General features: G+C 38.3%; 1 protein-coding gene across 1 annotated transcript in view; it reads left to right on the top strand.

Moving 5' to 3' along the window:
- LOC134497705 (macrophage mannose receptor 1-like) overlaps positions 1-16,984 on the top strand; it is a 57,669-nt gene extending 40,685 nt beyond the window's left edge. Inside the window, exons 21-30 of the mRNA XM_063303549.1 lie at positions 1,889-2,009; positions 3,203-3,357; positions 4,434-4,536; positions 5,602-5,831; positions 7,376-7,541; positions 8,647-8,796; positions 9,688-9,804; positions 10,793-10,960; positions 15,462-15,503; positions 16,682-16,984. Coding sequence (XP_063159619.1) covers positions 1,889-2,009; positions 3,203-3,357; positions 4,434-4,536; positions 5,602-5,831; positions 7,376-7,541; positions 8,647-8,796; positions 9,688-9,804; positions 10,793-10,960; positions 15,462-15,503; positions 16,682-16,932 — 1,503 coding nt within the window. The 3' untranslated portion in view covers positions 16,933-16,984. The remainder of the gene's footprint in view (positions 1-1,888; positions 2,010-3,202; positions 3,358-4,433; positions 4,537-5,601; positions 5,832-7,375; positions 7,542-8,646; positions 8,797-9,687; positions 9,805-10,792; positions 10,961-15,461; positions 15,504-16,681) is intronic.
- The last annotated feature ends 390 nt before the right edge of the window (positions 16,985-17,374 follow it).

Below are 17,374 nucleotides of genomic sequence, written 5' to 3'. Positions count from 1 at the left end.
TTAAAAAAAAGCCACTCCAGGAAACAAAAGGATAAAGAGAGGAGGAGGGACTTTCTGTGGAGGATTTATTTTAGACGATAAAAATAAGTGTCTTGACCAGATGGCACTACAAAGGAATTTTGTGCAGGTATACATAAAATAAAGGTAAAGCCTCCTTCATATTAAGCTTGACTCCCAGTTGCTGCTTTTCTTGAAATGACAAAAGCAGAGTGACATTGTCATCCTGCAAGCAATGTGCATTTCATCCGTGGGTGCACCGTTGCAATGCATGTATGAAAACGGGTGGGGCTTGCATTGCTACCCTGGTTTGGCCCTCCTTGCTCCTCCTCCCATAGATTCCAATGTCAATTACTGCCATTTCCTTGGCACAATAAGGGAGCACTTCGTCCTAGCAGTTTTCTGGGATTGTTTCTGATTTCCCAGTAGACGTTACCTGTCAGTTTCCTCTCCAAGTACCAACCAGATCCAATCTTGGGTATCTTCTTCAAAATCAGCCAATATGGTTAGATGCTGCTACCTACTTAGAATCAAGGTGAGCAGGCCTTAGAAAAACACATGTAAGATTGTTCTCTGTCACAAGCACCGCTCTCTGGAACAGCCTCCTGGCTGAGATATATGTGTGGTCCCCATTTGGGCCATGTTTAAAAGAGCCTTGATGAGCTGCCTCTTTCCCCAGGATTTGGGTTAGGATGGGTGGCAGAGTGGGTGGTGTGTTTGATTTTTAATGCTTGCTTTTCTTCTGGCTGTTTGGTTTTTAAATTGTATTTTATTATTGCTTTTACTGTCTGAGACCTTATACATTTCCAAAACAATTAAAAATGAAATGAATTATTCATAATGCACAGCTAGAGCCAGTTTGGTGTAATGGTTGAAGGTACCAGGCTGGAACCTGAGAGAGTGTGACTTCTAGTCCCACTTTAGGCATGAAGCCAGCTGGGTGACCCTGGGCCAGTCACTCTCTCTCAGCCCTAGAAAGGAGGCAATGGCAAACCACTTCTGAAAATGATGCCAAGAAAAAGAAAAATGCAAAGTCACTGACACGTGGGATATTACTGGAGAGCATGGTTCTGACTCATGAGGGGGAAATCTGTTATAGGTCCCAAGGGGTACATTGAGTCACCAATGAAAGCTCAAGGGCAATGTGTTCATGCAGACACCTGGCACAAACACACAAATAGCCATCCTACTTCCTAAAGTCCTCCAAGCACCGAGATACACTAGTAAACAATGTTCATATTCTGAGAAGGAAGGGAGCAAACACACTTGGGGCTCTGCTTGGCACAGAAAGCTGCAATCATACTATAGATATTCAATTAATCAGTTTTATGGGTGCACACAATTTATTTAACTATGCACTCACCAAATGAGCTGGTCTCTCTCAAGGGTGGGTTTTTTTTTTTCCTGGTGACTTTGAGTCAGTTTTTGAATCCTGGCAACTGCCTGGCTAAGTCTCTGCAGTTTTCTTGGCAAGATTTCAGAAGTGGTTTGCCATTGCCTCCTTCCCAGGGTTGAGAGAGAGTGACTGGCTGAAAGTCACCCATCTGGCTTCATGCCTAAGGTGGAACTAGAACTCCTAGTCTCCTGGTTTCTAGCCTGGCTCCAAATTGGCTCTTTTAAGGTAAGCCACAAAAAAATCCAACCAAGGTTGACATAAACCAAGATTAGCGAGTTGTGCAAATATATCTGCTAGGCCTATCTTGATTTGGTTAAGCATGTTGGGTGAAGGCAGCCACAGTATGGGAAGGGGGTAGGGTAATGGAACTGAGGACAAAATTAAAAAAAGAAAATTGATATATGGAAGCTGCTGCATATTGCCTGGACCTCACAAAAGATTCACCTCAACTTTATTTGTCTCTATTCTTACATTTGGATTTTTTAAAAAAAAAAGTGCTATAAATTCTTTGGATTTAAAGAAAAGGACCAAAAAAATTGGAAAAATGCACGGACAGATTGTCAGAAAGATGAATTTGGAGGAAACCTGGCTACTATACCCAATGAAAGGGCACAAGGTATATAAGCACCATATTAATAAATAAAAGCTTACTTATTTCTGAAGTTTTACATAATCTTTGGGGTGACTATATTTTATGGTATGAATATGCCATTGATGGACCTACCTGCCTGCTTCTATGGAGTCTTACAATACCACTGTGAACCCAGAATTTTAAATGAGAGGTTATAATACCTTTATTAATATTTTCCCCCTTATTACTACTTCTATTACAGCTGTTTCCTTCCCCCTCCTCCTCCTCCTCGTTTTTCTTATTATAACCTAGATGTAATGGTGCACCTAGGTTTGCCTGCAAACCTGAACCAGGGGAAATGTAGTTGTACAAATGCATTTTGCATCTTCAAGATAAAATGGAAAATTGTGATTTGGCAGAAATTACAGATGAAAGTTTCAGATGTTCCCCCTTCATACTAAGAAGAAAGGAGAAATAATGTACCTACTATATGTATTTATTAGAGCTGTGCAAAGCCTTTGCTTTAGATTTTCCCTGGTGGCTGTACATGCCAAGACAGCTAGGAACAGTCCTGAAAAAGACATGGCTGCTTTAACAATTTGAAAAAAAGATGCTTTATATGCGCTCTTGAATGTTCAAAAGCATAGCCTTCCAAAGATATGCACAGCCATAATATTTACAGATTTTTGCAGTCATATAATGTGTAAGCTACCTAGAGTTGCTTCTGTGATTGAGGTGGCATACGAATTGATTAAATAAATAAGCACATACAAACAAATATATACACGTACATTATGATGTTTTATGATTCAGTTCTATTGCTCTAGGATCAAAGGCAGGTTAAAATATTTTAATCAATACATAAAAATAAATGTACATATAGATATAAAAGCTTGAGTCTGCTTGCATTCATAATGGCAAATTATCTAAATGCAGCCAGTATCTCGGTGGAATTACAACATTCAAGGTGTGCCTGTTTACTTCCCACAATTCTCTCTACATTTTCCACACAAAATTTCAAACTTCAGTTTGTGAATTTTACTTCTCATACTTGTTATGTATTTTTATTTAAGTGTAGTTTTTAAGATGTTTTAGTTCATTTCAAAATTCTTCTTTCTTGTAGTGAAGTTATTTGCTTTGGTTTCGTGCTGCCCAAATGTTAGATATGTTTGCTTTCTCAGATGACATTCTTCCCCATCTCAGATTACATTCTTTCCCACCACTCTTTTTCTTTTTAGCCTTTCTCACCTTCCATTTAAATAATTTCCAGAAGGATGTATGGATAGGACTAAATGACATCAATGAGGATCAAACATACCTCTGGACGGATGGAAAAGGAGTCCATTACACAAACTGGGACAAAGGATTCCCGGGGACTTATGGATCAAGCAGGGTAGGTATTTGGCTACATGATGTACATGATGGAATCTGGGAACTGCTCCCATCTTCCTCACTTCCTCTCCGCCTCTGTTGTATGAGCCTGAAGTTAGAGCCACATGATTAGAAGAAAAAAGGCAACGTGAGCAGGCAAAATAATTTAATGGAGAAGTAAACTACTAGCAGTTGTTGATTTGATTGATTTAGATTTGAAGGCAAAGTATGCTCCTATGTACTTCAGAACACATAGTGGTACACGCAGGACACCTCTTTGCAGTTCTGAAAACTAAATGTTTCTTTTCTCAGGATTATGCTGCAGCTGCAAAGGGCAGCCATGCAATCACAGGAAAAGATATGGCTGCTTTAAGAAGTTGCAGGCAGGAGCTACGTTAGCACTCTGTAGCACCTTTCACCTCAAATACAAAGTGTTGGACATTCCTTTTAGCAGAATTAATCAGCAGAGGCAATATTGCAAATCAAACCCCAAGGATACTTCTTTTGAGAGTAGGATCTAAATACTCAGCTGGCAGGAGCAAGTAAGGGGCATCCTGCAGACTGGAGAAAAGAGTCAAGGATAGCAGCTGGGCAGGTGACTGTTCTGACTGTTACCCAGGCAGTCTCTGATCTTGGCTAATGCTCTCTGTGAGGAAAAAAAAAATAGGCTGCCTCTGTGAATGAAATTGCCTTGATGCATGGCAGGGCTTGTAATAAGGTAGCATATAAGGAGCAGCTATTACAACTGACATTTCTAGATTCTGTCCCAGATTTGTCCTATTGTGACAAATACATCCAACTGGGTCTCCAGGAACATCCTGTGGGAGCTAGGCCTGAGTTGTGATTGGGGTGTGTGTGTGTGTTACCCTTTGCAGCACACAGCTGATGAGTTCATCTGTGACAAAAGTGACATCATGGGCAACATGGCATGTAACATTCTTGCTTCTCCATGCTGCCAGAAGTCAAGGTGACTCATTCTGCATCCTTGTCCACTCAGTTTCCGTGCTTGAACATGGCTGTTAAATTGGCATGGCTGACGAACTAAGGAGTTTATCCATACCACTTTCAACCTTTGTTGTTGTTTTCCATTTCATATAGGAAGACTGTGTTTTAATGAAAACATCACCTTATAAGGTTGCAGGCTTCTGGAGAAATACTTATTGTTCCAATAAGAAAGGTTACATATGCCAAACCAACACTCGTGAGTACTTCTGCCTTCCTTCGCTTCCTCACGTTTTCTTTTTTTCTTTTTGAAAGAAAATCCATACCTTGATTGAAATTTCTGATTTTTTTCAATGTTTCAGTAAGACAACCAGCTCATGATGGCTTTTGATCTCAGAGCATAACTGTGGTGCAGAATAATAATTATGTGTTTTATTTATTTACTAAGACTTACATGCCTCTCCAGTTGAAAAATGACTGGGAAGCTTAACATTTGATTAATAGAGTAATAAAGTTAAAATGTACAATAAATTCATTTAAAATTCCATCAGTCAGTAACTGCCTCTACTTCATTTATTTTGTGAGTAATCAAAATTCACATCATCCCACAAATCTTGGAAAAGCCACGTCTTAACCACCTTCCAGAACACTAGCAAAGATGGGTGAGCCTTGAATCTGAGTGTATGCAGTTCCAGAGGAGAGATGTGACCATGGAGAAGGTTCTCCCACATGGTCCTTGGTGGTGAGACCTGAAGCAAGTCTGGTGTACAGGCAAATTTTACTCAGAGCAGATGGTCTCAAAGATACTCAGGTCCTGATCCATGCAGTGCTTTAAGAGTGACAATTAGCATCTTGATTTGTACCTAGTAACCAGTGCAGCTCTTAAAGTAAAGATATCACATGGCAACTGAGTCAAGCCCATTACTATTTAAGCTGCTGCACTTTGAACCAGCTGTAACTTCTGAGTTGTTTTCAAGGACACTCCCATGTAGAGTGAATTGCATTAGTCCAGCCAAGAAGGGATGGAGGCCTCACCTTTATCACCTGGTCTTGAAATAAAAAAAACAAGGGAGCAACAGGCTTGTTTCAAGCTCCCATTGTTTTCTATGACCAAAATACTTGAATGCATTTCAAGAGGTGCTAGTTGCTTTGAGCTTGGAAAAAAAACCACATTTCCCATTTTATGCCCTCCCTGCCCAAAGCAAATGTCGGTTTATACTATATTTCATTGCCACCATATGTGTGTAAAGGGTTTTTCTCACTTTTGCATTTTATGTCTTACCATTTTTTAAAACAGCCTTACAATCTTCTTTTTCTGTTGTAGACCCCAAATACTCTTTTCTTCCATCAACCACCCCAGAACAGCATTTCCATTATAGAAATAGCAGCTACTTCATCATTGAAACCAAAATGACATGGGAAGATGCGAAGAAAAGCTGTGAAAGGAAAGACTCAAATCTTGCTAGTATTTTAGATCCCTTTGGCCTCTCATACCTCTGGCTAAAATTATTAAAACAAAAAAGGATTGTGTGGCTTGGCCTCAACAGCAATCTGGTAAATGCAACTTGTATTAGTCCATAAAGCTCCACATATTCTAATTTCTATTTGTTTATTTATCTTGGAGTATTCAAGAATATGCGATTAATTTTGGATGGCAGTTATTCAATTCAATAGAAATGAAAATTAGAAAACTAGATGAATGAAATGACTATTTGCTATATTTCCAGTCAGTCTAATGTTACTTTGCCCTCCCAGACTAGAGTCTATATTCACACATACTGATACGCCAGGATTTTTAACTATTTGTTTGTTAAATCCACTTTAGTGGCAAGGTTCATACATAATACTAATCTATAGTATGTAGATTCTCAGAACAGACTAAGTAATAAAATAAACCTTATTCTGAAGCAGTTTGCATGACAGAGTACCAGGCTGGTACCATCTTGTTCTTTCCATCACTTACAGCCTTTAACCAAGATTAGAGTTTACTAGAAGCTAAACTTACTATGTGAACCCAGAACATTTGCCATTTCTAGTTATTGGGTAGTAGAATTTGGAACCAAAGACTGCTCTTGGTTTCAAATCCAAGTTAGCATCAGCTGGAAATTATAGTTACTCTGCGTTCCCACAGTATGATTAGTCTTAAGTTTGGTTAAGGGGCCTTAGAAGAAGAGAGATTCCCTTCACCCAGATGATTAGCTTAGCATGGTCTGTGAACTAGGTCAGTATGGCAAAAAGTCTGGAAAGTATTTATTATGAACTGCTTAATGGGCAGTAGGATAGTACCTAGATTCAGAAGCTCTTCTGATTACCTTCAGAAGTAACAGCTCTGACATTTATTTTCCATAGAGAACAGAAAGAATGTAGATAAATGGGGGACAGAGAATTATACATGTAAACTGCTTGTCTGAATGGCTACATTCAGCTCAATTCAATAGCACAGTTGTGATAGCAATTATCAAGACACATTTTTACCTACAGTACTAACAACAGATTTATGTTACCTTTACTCACCTAACCATTCTGGACTTCATGGATTACAAATTGTCTAAAAGATTCTGATTAATTCTAGACATAGCCATTCTTGCTAGACCTGAATCTTGGCCATTAACGTTGCCACTGATGGAAGCTATTTTATTTCTCCATAGGAGAAATAACCACTGCTAGCCTCAGTCCAAGGCCTGGTGTAGAAACCTCAACCAGGCCCTTCCCTGCCTCTGTATCAGATCTCAGAGGATGGAATCTAGTTTCCTTTCAGTGCTGGTCTACTAAGCTGTAAACCATTCAACCAGAACAGCTGGATTCATACGACAAGCAAAGTAAAACAACGACAGCAAACATTAAGGCTTAGTGCTGTTTGTGAAATCATCTATAAAAAACAATCCACACTGCATTTACTTTACTACTTGTACTTCAGATTGGATTGCTGTAGGTTATTTCAAATACAGGCTAAATTCTGAGCAGGAATTTAGTCAGTTCAGATTCATTTCTAGTGAAGCAATAATGTAACATACCTAACTCAATCCAGTTTGCTCAGATTAATGATCTCTGATAAGGAACATGTCTCTCATTCAGTATGTGCTACTTTTCTTTTTTAGACTGGCGGGCAATACTTATGGATTGATAAGTTCAGGATGAAGTACACTAAATGGGCAGCAAATGAACCAAAACAAAAATTTGGCTGTGTTTATTTGGACTTGGATGGGGCCTGGAAGACAGACTCATGCAATAAAAAGTATTTTCCCCTTTGTAAACAATCCAGTGGTAAGTTCAAGGAAAGGCAAAGCTTTTTCTTAACAGTTTCTCATTCAGACAGCAGCAGCATATCATCAACCAACCAGTTTTTTCTAGCCTTGGCATCCTCCAGATATGCTGGGATGCCACAAACTGGAATAATTTGGAAATTGTGCACTAGATATTTAGGTTACTTTTCACAGGGAATAGACCTCCATTTCAGCTGTGAAATTTTGCAGAGGTCTCATTTTTAAAGACTTTGGGGAATATCATAGGGTAGGCATAGGAAAATGTTGCTGAACTACATGCCCAAGCAGACTTAGCCAGCATGGATAATATGGCTGCTTGCTGAGAGTTGTAATTCAGCAACATGGGGGGAGAGGGGTGGAATCACAAGTTCTATGCCTCTGATGTAGGGGAATTCATGATTAGCTTTCAAAAACTTAAAGAGATCATAAATGCAACCAGGATGGCGAGGATCATGTCATAGGAGAAGACCTGGCCCTTAAGCTGTGATACCTGGATGGGAGGACTTCCGCTTTTTATGCCAGTTAAATCAGTATGAGAACTACAACAGTGTTTACGTAGGAAAGAGGCTGGAGAATCTAGTCTCCCTTTAAGCAGTCTGACTTAAAACGACTACTGTACAGATTGGAGCACAATTATCTTTCAGATGCTGCATTTCTCTGAATTTTGCGATCCATATTTGACGTCAATGACTGGGTACAAAAAAGTACATATTAGGGATAGTTGCACACACAACAGTGCATATATTAGGGCAGTGTTTCTCAACCTCAGGGACTAAGATGGATGGACTTCAACACTCAGCACTTCTGGCAGTTGAAGTCCACCCATCTTAAAGTCCCTGAGGTTGAGAAATACTGTATTAGGGAATGTATGTTCATAGAAGTGTGAAGATGGTGGCCACAACCACACGGTCAAAGCTCTACCCTTATTTACATGTGTTGGTGTAAAACTAAAAATTAGTTAAACAGTAAAATAAAAAACATAAAAAGTACATAGATGCTTACTAGAAAGTACTGTAGTTTTGATAAAGTTCCTCATAATAATCTCTCAAATGAAAAACTAAATGAAATTAACTTGGATTAAAAATAATATTGCTTTTTAAAAACAGTGCTGCCACCTACGGTACCACCTCAAGAACCAGGAAAGTGCCCAGAATCAGTGGAGAAATCTTGGATACCATTCCGTGGTCACTGCTATCACTTTGAGGCCTCATCAAAGAAGAATTGGCCAAGGGCGTCATTAGCTTGTTTACAACTAGGCAAGTGTCCCCATTCACTGACTGTAATACCTGACATCTCCCCCCAAAAGGGGGACTCTGGGCAGTTTACAATAAAAGTAGCAATATTAAGATTTGCAAAATTTTAATAGAAAGAATGTGGGTTAGTGTTGCAAGGCATGAAGGTTGCCAAAAGAAGTGAAAATGGCTGTCTATAAGAGCACGCCTCTGACTATTTTGTTATACGGAAGTGAGATTTGGGTTTGTAAGGAGAAACATTAGAGTAAATTGAATCCAGTTGAAATGGGGTGCTGAAGGAGTGGGGATTGAAATACGAAAGAAGAACATCAGGTGGTTTAAGAGGGAATGAATAAGGATTGAATCACAAAACAAATACTTTTGACATGAGGTAAAAGTGAATGGGTGGGGAGGAAGGGGAAGCCCAAGAAATTTGTCAATGGATGGAGTTGATGAGATCCTCAGAAAGAGAGAATTTTAAAGAAGAGGCAATTTATAAATTGGTGTGTGGACATAGAGGAAGCAAGGATGGTTTGCAGAAGTAGAAAGTTATGAGGATATATAGTAAATAGTGTTGCTATAAACTAGATTTATTTAAATATATAGGTTCCCCCCCTTTATCTCCTGCTTTAATTTCTTTTGTTTACCACTGCTTACACTTTCTGTGCACTTTGCACAATGTCTGAAAGGGAACAGTATGATGGACATGCATGGATGCTCTTTATTTCAAAAGAAAATTTAGGTGACTGGCTTGATCAGTGTAGCCAAACATAAAAAAATGGGGAATCAAAGAAAAAAAAATCAGGTTCTGGTGATAAACAAAACTTTTGTTTTAATTATCTACTTAACTTGCTTTAGGTCAAAAACTTATTCAAATAATATTTTCTCTGAGGGTGTTTGCTGATTTTTTTACAGATGCCTCTCTGGTTTCAGTAACGGATACAGCTGAAGCAAACTTTCTAACAGAACTTATAGAAAATCTTGAAAGCAAATCCCAAGCATTTTGGATAGGAATGTTCAAAAATCTAAATGGTATGTTTCTAATTTAAGCTTTAAGCTCAATGTTTGTTTATATAAATAGTGAATATTTTATTTTAACCACATCCTCTAAATGCCATCTCCGTCTCTGGCAAATACCACAGGTTTGGTTGTTCCTTAAAATCTTTCTTGTAAGTAAGTTTAAAAAAAAAAAGAGGAAACCAGGAGAAAGGTTTAGACATTGTCATGACTTCTGATTATAACTCTCTTAGGTAAGCTTAGGGGGAAAAAAATAAAAAAACATATTTCAGATATTTCACACTGCCATATTTTAATGCTGATCAAGATAAAATGCATTATTAATTTATTTAACTGACAGATGAGTCAGTGCAGTACTGATTATGAAGCATCATTTGTCTGCTTAGCTAGATGACAGATTATTCAATGAGGAGTTTCTTAAGAAGCATTAATCAGTAGGTGGTGTGTGGGCTTTCACAATTTAAGTACCAGAAAAATGTTTCATCAATTACGCTGGAAATTGGAGGCTGTAGCCCAGTTTCAGTGCACCATGGGGCATTTTGTTACATGCCCTTTTCTGGAAAAAGGTGCATCTTGTATTCAATGAGTGGATTTACCCATTATGTTAAACTATAACAAAATTTGCTTTTGGCTTAAAGGAAAAATGTTCTATCTGCCCCCTGAAAGCTTTTAGAGTAGCCCCTAGAGTTTCCCCAAAAGCTAATTAATATAACTTTAATTAAGTATAACTTAACATGAAACCAGATCAAATTCAATTTTATTGTAGCCACTTGTTTTATAATAAGCCTAGATTTCATCCAAATGACAAATTTTCATCAAGTTGTGACATTATGACTTAAATGGAAACAGGCATTTAATCATAAAATAGGCCTACTTACGGAAGGAAGGGAGGGAGGAGGGAAGGAAGGAAGGAAGGAAGGAAGGAAGGAAGGAAGGAAGGAAGGAAGGAAGGAAGGCATTGCTAGAGTTGATTATCTTGGTATATTTTCTAACTCAACACTAGGTGATTGGTTATGGATTGACAATACTGTTGTGAATTTTGTCGACTGGAACATTGGAGAGCCTTCAAGTCAGAGTAATGAAGAGTGTGTTGAAATGTTTGCTTCATCTGGGACTTGGAATAATGTTTATTGCAATTCATATTTGGGATATGTTTGCAAAAAACCAAAAAGTAAGTAGTAAATTTTATATTTTTATTTTTCCACGATTTGGCACTCTCTGGCCCCAAAGTAATTGAAAATGGGAGGGAGAATGAGAGCAAAGGGGATGTACAGTATACATTAGTAAACTATGTGATGATCTTCATGCTTATATTCAATTTGAATGAAATCAGTCTGGAAAAGAATTCCCAACTAATTCACCTCCCCTGAACACCAAATTATCTTCCTGTATTTAATCTGACCTGTAGTGGCAATAACAGATATCCATAGGAAGAGGGTGAGAAAGAAGAATCTACATGTCTGAAATTCTGTAAAGGGGTGAATCATAAGTCTGCTCAGAGGATCCTTCAAGCAAGAAGATTCATGGTGGGGAGTCACCTACAGTGGAAAAAAAGTCACACTCTTCCCACTCCTACACAATGCAATAGAGCAATGTTTTGATTGCAGAAGCTATTTTTCTCAGGAGCCACTGGGTCTTTCTTCATAGAACCATAGAGATCCTGTTCAATGTGGGAATCCCAATAGCATCCAGACTGATAGCTGTCCAGCCTCTGCTTGAATACATCAAATGAAGGGGAGCATCCTTGATGTTTGGGTCATGTACTGAATTGTCTTACTGTTGGGATGTCCTTCCTAATGTTCAGTCAGAATCTGCTTTTCTGTAATTTAATGCCACTATTTTTTGTCCAGCACCTGGGCATGATAGAGGGCAGATCTTGGACTTGTAAGAACCCTTCAGCTAGTTGAAAACTTCTTTCCCATCGCTCCTCAGCTCTTGTTTCTTTCACTCAAAGCTAAGCATTAGCAGTATCTCCCAATATTGAAGAAAGGGTCTGACCAGTACAGAATGTAGTGGGATCATTACTTCCTGTGATCTGTACTTCAATTGGTACAGCCTGAAGTTGCAATTACCTTTTTGGCTATCATATCTCCTTGCTATATATATTCAGTTTGTGATCAATGATAATTCCAAAATCCCTTTCACAAGTATTACTGCCAAACCAGATATTCCCCATTTCACACCTTTGTGTGTGATTTTTTTTCCCCCTAAGAGTAGAACTTTGCATTTGTCTCTGGTAAATTTCAGTCTGCCATTTTCAGCCCATTTGTGTAAAACAAAAATAATCTGACTTTGTGTCATCTGCAAATTTGATAAGTTTTCCTTCCACCGCTTCATCCAAGTAATTAATTAAAATGTTGTTTAGTCCTGGATGCAGGATTGAACCCAGTGGCATCTCATTTTTCACCACACTCTAGGATGATGAGGAACTGTTTATGTTTGATTATGGTTTGATTATCATTTTCAAGCCAGTTGTGGATCTAAACTTGCCTTTCAGACCATATTTAAATATATTGCTAATCAGAATGATGAGGGGTACTTCGCTTTGCTGTAGGCAAAATTTATTCTTGAATGGAATCTCCCCCCAACCAACAAACCTCAATTTTACATACCTCCTACACTCATAATGTTACCTAGTTTTGCTATGAAACATTTGCAGCCCAAAGGCCTAGCTCAGAAAACTCTAACAATGCGACAAGATACATTATGTCCACATATTTCCTGCAATCCATTTTTACCTTATCATGGGTTCTTGACAAACCCATGCTGATTTGCATAATCTGTGCTATTTCAAGGTGCTTACACATCAGTTGCTTTATGATCTACTCTAGAATCTTCTATCTATAGTTGTCTAGATCTCCCCGCTCCCCTTTTATTTTTAAATAGGGACATTCACTCTTCTCTGGTCATCTGGTACTTCACCCATTCTCCAGAACTTCTCAGCTATAATAGACAGAGGTTTGATTAGATCATCAACAACTTCCTTTAGTGCTCCAGGGTCAAATTCACACAGCTTCCTTGCCTTAGAAGAGGATGGCCCACTATTTCCAGAAGACATGTCTGCATGCACTTGTCTGTATCTCCTCATCCACCCACAGCTGAGTTAGCCCGAGGATAGCATTAGATGCTCTGCTCTGGAAGTGGTGTTTTCCCTCCATACCTTGTGTATGGACAATGTAGGGCATGTTAATACACATGGAGGAGATAGTCTAAAAATAGAATTTCTGTGTCAGCAAATTAGTGACTCCAATTAGTTCTGCTGGTTCCCACTTCTACTTGGCCCCTCACTGCTTTCCTGCCTTTCAATATTCTTTGGGCTGGGAGGAAGATCAGAAAACCAGCTTCTCTGCCTTTAAAAAAAAACAAAAAACTGGTCATCTTACAGAACATGAAGCCCTGAAATGGACTAATCTGTCCCTGGCTCACACATGTAATTGGAAGTGTAATTGGAAACCTCATCTCTTTTACATCTGTAGCCTGCCTGGCAGGGAACTCCCTTCTCAATAGCTGCTAATCCCATTATAATTTTTTATTGAAAGTTTTTACATAATTAAAAGATAAACAAGAACAAATGTATAAAAGAAAAGTAGAAAAAGATAAGATAAAAGAAAAAGTGCTAGAAACAGAGAAAGAGAAAAAGAAAAAGAAAAATTAAAGAAGCAGCTTCCAATCTTCTTTATGACAGTTTCAAACAAACTTTTATCATTTCTCCCCCTTTAGAACTACATTATATTGTTCCCTTCTTCCCATATTCAACCCCTTTTAATCAACAAACACAGAACTCAGACATTTTATCTATTTTCAGCAAAAATCCATAAAAAGTTTCAAGTCTAAGTACTTACTGTTTGGTCTATAATCAAACAGGGCAATTTTGCCATCTCTGCAAGTTCTGCCATCTTCACAATCCACTCCTCCATTGTGGGTACTTCTGTATTTTTCCGTCTTGGTGCCAATGGCTCCTAATTCCAGAAGCTCTGATAGCTCAGTTCCTTTCCTTATGTAATGTTCCTAGCAGAGTTTACAGCTGATCTACCAATTTCTGCAACAAAATCCTTTCCTAAAAATTCAGCAGCTTATCAACAGCTGTACAGATCCAGAAACCTCTAGATATCAGCCATTTTTTTAAAAAAAATGTCAGGCATTCTGTTGCTATCTTCTGGTTGATAGGTCAAACAGTTGACTGGTCAACCCATAATTTTAAGGACTAATTTAAAAAATTAAATTGGTTGATGGAACAATGGGAAAGGGAAACATGGAAAAAATGTAGTGCATAGAATAACCAGAGCAGTAGGGGGCTTTTCACCTGGTAGATGATATTGAAATAGCCTGGAATTTCAGCTGGAATTCATGCTCCTTTGAATGTTACACATTAAAATTGTGTGGACAGCAGTGCAGCACAGACCTGAAATTGCATGCAGGTATGTTTCTATGGTCCCTCCCTCCCTCCCTCCCTCCCTTTCTATTCTTATTTTCTTGAAGTATTATTTATTTATTATAAAGTTTTATTCAGCTTTAGTTTTCCTTGGTATCAGGAATTCCAGGGTTACATGGTCACTTGTCCTCAAAATTCTCACTACTTCCACTTTGCATGCTAAGTTTTCCTATTAGGATCAAATCAAGGACAGCCGATCCTCTTGTGTCTTCCTCCGCCATTTGAAGGAGAAAATTGTCAGCAAGATGAGTTAGGATGTAGATATTATTAATATATAGTGCATTCCTCCTCTTTTTTATTGCTTCTGTTCTTCTGGAACAAGTGGCATTCTTCTGTTGCTGTATTCAAATTACAAGAATCATCTCAGATATGCCAGTTAAATCTATTTGCCTTTCAAGTACTGAGAGCTCAACCTAATCTTGTTATTTCCCATACTCTGAGCATTGTGAAATGATAATGAAGGCCATGAATTTTGAGTTTCCCAGTTCCACCAATCTGGGGACATCTTCGTTCTTCTTGGTCTTTGTGGAGGGATTAGAGGGCCACCATGTAAACTTGGCTAGAAAGAAAAGGACAAGGATTTGGTGTAGTGATGGGCAACTTTATCCTCCAAGTCCTGCATATTAAAAAAACAACAACCCACCAAACTCTTGTTTGTTCTTTGTCTTTAAAGACTGTAGGAATTAAGTTAATTGATGTTAATTCATTTAGGGAGGTCCTCTTTTATAAATTTGTTGTAGAGGCTGAAGTTTTGAATACAAAATAAATGTGTTAAGTCTTGCAGGGCTTTAACAATCCATTTTATCTCTCCTCTCCTTTCCTTCCAAAAAAAAAAGTCAGTTACTGAAAACCAATAGAGTTCCTGCCAGAGTTCAGTGGTGTTGCACTGGATGCCACAAAAAGGGAGTTTGAGGTCTGCAGGCAGCCTACACATTGTTTATCCTTGGTTTAGGGTGAAAAGTGAAGCTTGATAAGTGAAAGAAAGGGGAACGTCTAGAGAATTTTTGGAGTTAGATTGGTTTCAAAAAAATCGAACTACTTCCTGTTTGGGGCCATTTTTAAAATTTCTTCAAAGTCACGAAGTCAGCATATGGGAAATTTACCGTCTTATACTCCACTGTCAAAGTATCCAAATGAGATTATTTCAGACATTCCAAACAACATTTTGTGCTCCCTGTATCACTGAAATGTAAAGGACTCTGAGCATACCATAATTCATTATCTTTCTCCTCTTTTAAAGTTGTTGAAATGGTGCCTACCGTGAAGACGATAGAAAGCAAAGGTAAGAATTTATGCACAGTAAATAAGTTTTAAAACTCAGATGAGAAAAATATCTTTCTATCATCTACCTACCTATCTTTTGAATATCTTTTAAAAATAATTAATTTTACATTATTACATTTTCAGTTCAGCTTCTCAACTAGCTGACAAAATTTAAATATTCTTTTGATGATAAACCATTTATTTATCTATCTATCTATCAAACTTTATCACTGCCCATCTCCCTCCCAATTAAGATGTCGGATTGCTTTTGTTGGTTCTCCAAAAATACAATGCCAAGGAAATTAAAGTTTCAGTTTTCTTCACCCTGATGTATTCAGATGTATTAAACCAAAATACACATCATTCCTAATTCACATGGCCTTTGATCTAATACAATTGGAGTGCACCAGTTAGTGATACTGCTTTATATTGCTATCTTCTGGAGTCAGAATGCCATCCAGCAAATAACTTTTAGGCAAAATCACAGCACTTATTGATTCTGATTTAAATTCTTTGGGGAAAAGAAGAATAAAAAATCTGGGAACAACCTGCATCACCATCCATACTGTACTTTCCTAATTCTTATTTATAATGCAAGTTCGCCTCAAGGATAAGCCCCATGAAATTCAGTGGGGAAGCTGCAGGTACCTGGAAGGGAAAGAAAGAGAAAGAACTTCAGTGTCCAGGAGCAAGACACTGACACTCTTGGGAGAGGAGGAAAGAAAGAATTAACAGTCACTTATGCACAGAAGCTGGGAGGCATGACCTATCTGGAGTTCCCACCAGTGAGAACACAAACCATCCATAAGCCCCATTCGGCTGCAGCATTACAGGAAAAAACAAACAAACCCAGCTTTTTCCAGTTTCAGATAAACTGGTCCGAGTTAAGGGAAGAACACTGGGCCAAAGTGGGGTTAGATAGGTCTGGAGTTTGCTTCATATTGGCTCAAGGTCATTGTATGATGCTGCCTTAGTGTTGAAGTTACAGTATTGGACAAGCACCAAAATAAATTGATTCAAAATGCCACATGACCACAAAGATCATTGGATTCTAGTTTACCTACCTCACAGTGTTGTTGAGAGAGTAATATGGGGAGGAATGATAACCAGAGCTCTTTGAAGAAACGGCAAGATCCAACTATACTAATAAGAATTTCCATCAATGTTGTGTTGTGATTACTATGCATTACTTTACAGAACCAAGAAAGACAGATGTCATTCCTTCACCAACCCATAACAAAGTCGTCATTGTGGTCGTGCTGGTGATCCTCATTCTTTCTGGAGCTGCTCTCACAGGTTTCTATTTCTACAAGAAAAGGAATCAACATGGCTTGACAGATGCAAACTTTGAGAATTCTTTCTATTTTACCAGAGGAGCCACTCCAGCAACTAGTGATGGGATGGATCTGGTCATGAACATGGAGCAGAATGAACAGGCAACCAATTAGTCTGATGACAGTCTAAACTGCCTTGTTTAATAAACATACTACCAAATTCTAATGTTGACTTGGCAAAATAATTATAATGAGTCCATCTGTTTCAGCATCTTTATTGCACATTAAAAGCAACAATCATGTCATTTCAGACACTGAATAATGCAGCAGCTTTGGGTTCAGAATAAACAGCACTACTGATAGCTAACAGCGCTTAAGTGAAGATCTGTTCCCAGATTCATAGTGCAGTCTGAGGGAAGCATGAAAAGTGCTAAATTTGGTGGGTTTTCTGGCACTAGAAAAAAGGCAAGAGGGAGGGGATAGAACAACAGAAGTACATTACTGAGTCAGTAAGCTATATCCCAATGCTGAATTCCTGAAACAAAAACAGTGGAATATTTTACATTAAACTTGAAGGGCATAATAAATAAAAGGTATGACAAAGAAGTGTCTTGTC

The sequence above is a fragment of the Candoia aspera genome, chromosome 4, assembly GCF_035149785.1.
Source record: "Candoia aspera isolate rCanAsp1 chromosome 4, rCanAsp1.hap2, whole genome shotgun sequence".
NCBI classification, from domain to species: Eukaryota; Metazoa; Chordata; class Lepidosauria; order Squamata; family Boidae; genus Candoia; species Candoia aspera.
This window is presented reverse-complemented; position numbering and strand designations above follow the sequence as displayed.